Source organism: Apteryx rowi, unplaced genomic scaffold (assembly GCF_003343035.1).
Source record: "Apteryx rowi isolate R43461 unplaced genomic scaffold, aptRow1 scaffold_42, whole genome shotgun sequence".
Taxonomy (NCBI): Eukaryota; Metazoa; Chordata; class Aves; order Apterygiformes; family Apterygidae; genus Apteryx; species Apteryx rowi.
The window spans coordinates 1,023,744-1,029,743 of NW_020450665.1; the positions used below are offsets into that span (position 1 = coordinate 1,023,744).

Consider the following 6,000-nt stretch of genomic DNA (forward strand, 5'->3'; position numbering starts at 1 on the left):
TGGCGAGCAAATCTTAGGAGAGAAAACCAGATGAGGTTTGTTGATCCTAGCAGGAACAACCACCAAAAATCGAAGAGTATGGTAAAAAAGGAAAAGGTATATGATTGCAATCTGGGAGCACGTCAAAGGGATGCAGTACGAAGGGGTGTGAGGAGAGATTTGAATTAAAGGGCAGCTCATGTACAGAAAGTATTAGGTATTTATTGTTCGTGGTTAGGTATTTACTACTCATGGGTATGTTTGACCTGAGAATTAGGGAAAGATATCTAACCGTGAGAGCAACAGGGTTATGGAACATCATTCCAGTCAGTAGAAAACAAAGCAACAAAAGTACCCCACCACTCCTTGAAAAGTTTCTGAAAGAGATTGTGATATGTAACTGAAGTACTGGGAAACTGGTAACAGTCTTATGTTCTTACAAAGTGTAATTGTTTGCAAGAATCACCTAACCCTGATTTTTAAAACTGTGGTTTTGTTTATTAGCATTTTACTAGTAACTTTGATAGCAAGAATTAAGCCAATTATTCAGATCTTATGTTATAACGTAAAGAGTTCCAATAAAAAGAAGGGACTGAGATCAGCATTAAATACATTAAAGGCTGTATTTGTGCAATGGAAATAAATAGGGCCAACAATGTCCTGTTTTCTTGCCACTTGGCTGGTGACTTAGGTCATGCAGCATTTTTACTGGATATAGATTAAATCATTATTTACATTATATAGACCTTAGGAAATCAGGTTTTTCTTATCCATCTCAGCGAAGTGTCAACCTTTTATCAAAATATGGTCCTGATTTCTAACTGTCTCAGGCTACCTCGTGGTGGTGGTTGTTGTTAGAGGATTAGAGGAGACTAGCATAGTATTTGCAGCCCTGATACCAACAGTTCTCCCATTTAAGCATCTATTCCCTGCTGTTCTGTTTTTTCAATACTTTATATTTGTTTATCACACCAACATGAAGCTTTAAGGAGAGAATAAGGTAATTCTTGCCTTTAGAAATTTAGCATTCATCTAACGTTAGGAGCTTTCTTTGAACCTTCACTTCTTTTCCTTTCGGTGTTAGAATTCTTGTAAAAATAGCTATGGCACCATCCAAGAAACTGGAAACATCATTTTATATAATTGTTCTTTTAAGTAGCAGCATGAAATAATTAGTATGGCATACTTTAATTTGTGGCATCCTGTTGTCTTCTTATGAAAGACTTGGATTCTAGTAAAAGCAGGGAACACGAGTTGGTTAGTTCCTATAACATAGTGCTGTTATCTTTGCGGGGGGAAAAATGTAGCTCAATTGTATATTTAATGGCAGATTCAGTGCATAATAGGCGCTCTGCTTCTATTTTTTTTTACCAAATATCCCCTGTGGGATGGATTTTTGACAAGCAAATTACAGGATTGGTGCCCAGTATAAGATTTATGTTGATAATTGAAGCTGCTTCTCCTCAATAAAACATAAATGGAGCTTAAATAACTAGGCTAAAAGGAAAGGAAGATTTTTAAAAAATAACATGTAGATATGGAGAAAGATTATAACTTGGTTGTCAAGGCCATTATATCCCCTCAGGCAGTTGTCACTAAATTTGCTGTTAATGCTTGCTGGGTGCCAGTCAACTACTCATACAACTTTTGTCCCCTTCTGCTTCAAGCAATTTAATGAAATTTTCCAGAGAAAGGTTACGTTATAAAATGCTAGGATAAAAATCTGTTAATGGACAGTTCTGTCATTTTAGTTCCTCTAATGTTACCCGCCAAAGAAATTTTAAAAGTATGTGAGCATTCCTGAAGTTTCCTGAGAACTTGACCTTGTACACAGACTTTTTCCCCCTCAAGAATTTTGAGTCTCAGTTTTCAAGAAAGCTTACAGCTCAGCATTTAAACTCTCATTTTGTACAGTACTAGAAGTTAGTGTACAGTGACTAAAATGTCAGGAGGGAAAATGAACATGCAGAAAATCTGAAAATAATATTTCATTTCCCTTCATTTATATTTCTTTTTTTTTCCCCCGCTTATTTTGGTTAGCATAATCCATGAAAATGTGAACATGTAGTACACACAACATAGATGCAGACTTGGACTTTTAAAACAGTTCTTAACTATCTTTAAGCATTTTACTTACAAGTCAAATTTTTATTTCTCCATAATGATGTATAATAATAGCAAAGCTGACTGGCACAATTTCCTTGTACTGCAGGCTCCCCTCTCCCAGGGTTTGGTCTGTCCCCTGCACCTGGGAGGGGCAGCTCAGTCTCCCCTCCAGCATCTGGTCCAGAGCCGCGTAATGATGTGTAGCTAGCAAAAGTATTTGGGAGTTTCCTGGCTTCTCTTCTGCTTGCTCTTGCTTTAATTTTCATGTCTCAGGTAGTTGTTGTAGGTAAAAGAGAAYGTGAAATGTACTTGTTTGCTTTAGTTACTACAGAGTCTTGCAATATTTTGGGCATCTGAACAGAAATCAACAAATTAGATAGACAAGTGATAAAATGTTTCCTATAGTTTAGGAATACAGTCCTAAATACAGTACTACTTATATTACCTTTTCTCAGAGGACTGAAGAGTAGGCTGCTTTGCTGGCTGAGTTGTTACATACTTAATAAACATTAATATCCATATAAAGCTATCTTACTGTACTGCATAAAGAATACCAACATATTTTAATGTAGTCAAGCCATACTACTGGAGATCTGGGATTGTGCAGTTAATGCTAGCTGATTAGTGTGAAGCTTAATTTGCACTGATTATCTTGAGGTGAAGGAAATGTGAAATAAACTTTACATGCAAGTTCTACATTTCAGAGTGTTTTCAGTGTATATATTGGAAACAGAACTCTCTCTGGGACCATCCTCTCCTTGTCTCCTTTCCTTTTTCTTTGCCATTTTACAGTCTTCTAACCTGCAGTGAACAGATCTCATATTTCTTCATACTGCTTCACAGCTGTTCAAAAACCATATTATTAATACTAATAAAAAATTTTTGGCATTTAAAATTTTAATAATCAGGAATTATTGACCCAAGAGACTAATTTTCTCCATGGTAAAATTGTATGTCAAGAAAGAGAGAAATAAGGAAAATAGTAAATGGAAAGGGAGTCAATGGTTTAAAAACCTAAAAGCCTCAGTAGCTACTTATGTGTAATTCAGAGTTCTTGGGCACCCAGTTTGTTGCCGTATACTTCTGTGGTATATAACTATCCAGACCATCATTAGAGTTTTTCCTTGCCATCATCAGCTGCAGCTTGAATTAGGCTGAATTTGAATTTGAATGCTTTTCTAGATGAGCAGCTTGGTTGCCTGTAAATTTTCTTTTATCCCTGATACTTTCCTCTCAGGTTGGTTTTTATCCAGATTGGATAAAAAATAGTAGGAGAGAGTAAAAATTTTATAACGCAAGAAGTTACTCTCGTTTTCCTTGACACAACAGCTGCATGAAGCACTCCACCATTCCATGTATTTCTACCTCTTTAATACTGCTTAACAAGTCACTAAAGGGAGCTGACATTACAGGTAAAACAAAGTAACTTTGTAGTACTAGAGATGTTAAGACTTACTCAACAGGCATTGCGTGAATTAATGGACTCTCCAAAAGGTCAGATGAGATTAGCTGTGACTTCGTGTTGTACATTAGAGAAGTAGTAGTTTTGCCAAATATGGCATAATATCTGTAGAGGTTTTTCATAATTCTGCATATGCATATGTAGAATGCATATGCATAATGCAACCAAATCGATGTGAATTAGGAACAAGCTTAGTTCACTAATATAGGTTACCTTTTGAAAAATGCTTTTGAATTTATTCACTTGGGAGAACCTTGCACTCAATGAATGAATAAAGATGTTTTGAGATTTTTTTCACTTTAAAAAGATGATAATAGCCATTCTTATTAAATCGTGGACTACAGGATAGGTTATGTTGTTATGTTACAAAACTTTATGACTGTAYGCGGCACCGATCTAATAAGAAAACTGCATTTTTATATTGCAGGCTCCCGCCTTCGGCAAGAAGATTTCCCGCCTCGAATTGTTGAACACCCTTCTGATTTAATTGTCTCAAAAGGAGAACCAGCAACTTTAAACTGTAAAGCTGAAGGAAGGCCGACCCCAACAATTGAGTGGTACAAAGGGGGTGAAAGAGTGGAAACGGACAAAGATGATCCGCGCTCCCACCGGATGTTGCTGCCCAGCGGATCTTTATTTTTCTTACGCATAGTGCATGGGCGCAAGAGCAGGCCGGATGAAGGGGTCTACATCTGTGTGGCAAGGAATTACCTTGGGGAAGCTGTAAGTCATAATGCATCGCTGGAGGTCGCAAGTAAGTACCGTTTTTTTCATGCTTTAGCAACAACCTGGCCTTGACGTTATTTGAAGATTGGAAATAAAGTGTGGGCTGCCTCTCATATGAGATATTGAGTTAGAAGCAATGAATGAACTATATGCATAGATTTGTTACATACCTGTTAATAAGGAAATAGTGAGGAAAATAAGAAAATAGAAGAGGTATCATATCATTGTAGAAATTTAGACATTTTTGTGCATTCTCACATACATCTTTTATGTTTCCATGCAGTTATGATTACTTAGTGTTTGTTAGATACTGTATACTTAAATTTACTGGTGTTTTGTGCTCACCAAATATCCATGCAAAATGCAATTCATGCTAGGAGGCAGGTAAGCTAGGATTTGATCCAACAGGGTGCATTTGGAATTGTTGTTGCATGAATAAGCACTAGAAAAAATAATGCCAGGTGTACAAACACAAAATGACCTTTTTTGCTCTGAAAGAAGTGGCTTACGAATTATCTGTCTAGTTATAAGTATTTGGCCAAAGGAAGGAACAGTCAAGTATGTTGTCATGTCACTTTGTTATGCTTATCTCTTCCTGTATCCCCTTTAAATTCTACTCATTTTAGAGGAAGAGAGTGTACATGAAAGGGTTTCCAGCGTTCATAGGCTGTGACTAGGTTAAAAAAATCAGTTTTGAATACTTAAATATGAGAGGAATTCTTCCTATCCAAAAGTTAGGTGTCTGTTTTAAGTGAGTTTTATAGATTTCCTCTCTGATCTACAGCAGTTCACCTGGTGCTCTCTTGAAGAGCTGACTCAGACCTGAATGAATTACTCTCTCAAAATACTAATCTCCCTCCAATGGCTAAATGATGTGTATTGGTAATTAGGTCTGACTAGACTCCTAACTTCAGACAAGTAATGTTAGACACCAGTGGTGAAATTTATTTCATCTAACTTTAGAAAAAGATTTATCTGAGGGGCTAGATTTTCATAACTCTTACAGGAGGCCAAGGAAACGGACTGGAAGTTGTGTGTTTACTTGAGCCCTTTGCTTAGCTGCACCTACATTCACAGAAGATCACAAGTACTTTCTCAATGCATATACCAGAAGGATCTCCAGCGTCACATGGGACACAGTAAATACACCCTATTAAGACCTGTGGCCACATTGTTTCCTTGTTACTGTTTTTTATTGATAAAAATAATTAGTGCATGACTAATTGAAAATATACTTATCCAGCAAATGCATAACCTATTTAATCCAAATTTTTTGAGGACATTTGTTGATCAGTTACTCAGAAATGTTGTGTACCATATCCTATAGGTGTAGTTTTGAGTGGACCTTGATGGTGAAGAGAATCTGATTTTACCTTATTGCTGTTGTTTCCTTTTAGTACTCCTCATTGATCCTTAAAATGAGTTTTAAAGTTCTGTCCATGCTTATTGTATGTTCTTCGGTTTGTGAGGTACCTCAAAGAAATCTTTGAACTGCATGTAGTGTTTCTGTATCTTCCACAGTTTTTTGTCAAAACCCAGAAACATGAGGTAGGCCACAAATGTTGGTACAGCATTGCCAGTGTCAATTTACCTGTTAGTTTCTAAATCTGTTTGTGACCCCTGTCTTAAGTCATTTTGATGCGATTACAGTAAGAATCTTACTGACAGGATCTGGATGTGTATGTGAAACACTAGTACCACCAGAAGGTTTTTTTTTTTTTTTTTTT

General features: G+C 36.5%; 1 protein-coding gene across 1 annotated transcript in view; it reads left to right on the forward strand.

Annotated features, from left to right (window-relative positions):
• The window catches only part of ROBO1 (roundabout guidance receptor 1), a 651,980-nt gene that overhangs the window by 372,670 nt on the left and 273,310 nt on the right, over positions 1–6,000 (forward strand). The window contains exon 3 of the mRNA XM_026075994.1: positions 3,975–4,301. Within this exon, the coding sequence (XP_025931779.1) occupies positions 3,975–4,301 (327 nt within the window). The remainder of the gene's footprint in view (positions 1–3,974; positions 4,302–6,000) is intronic.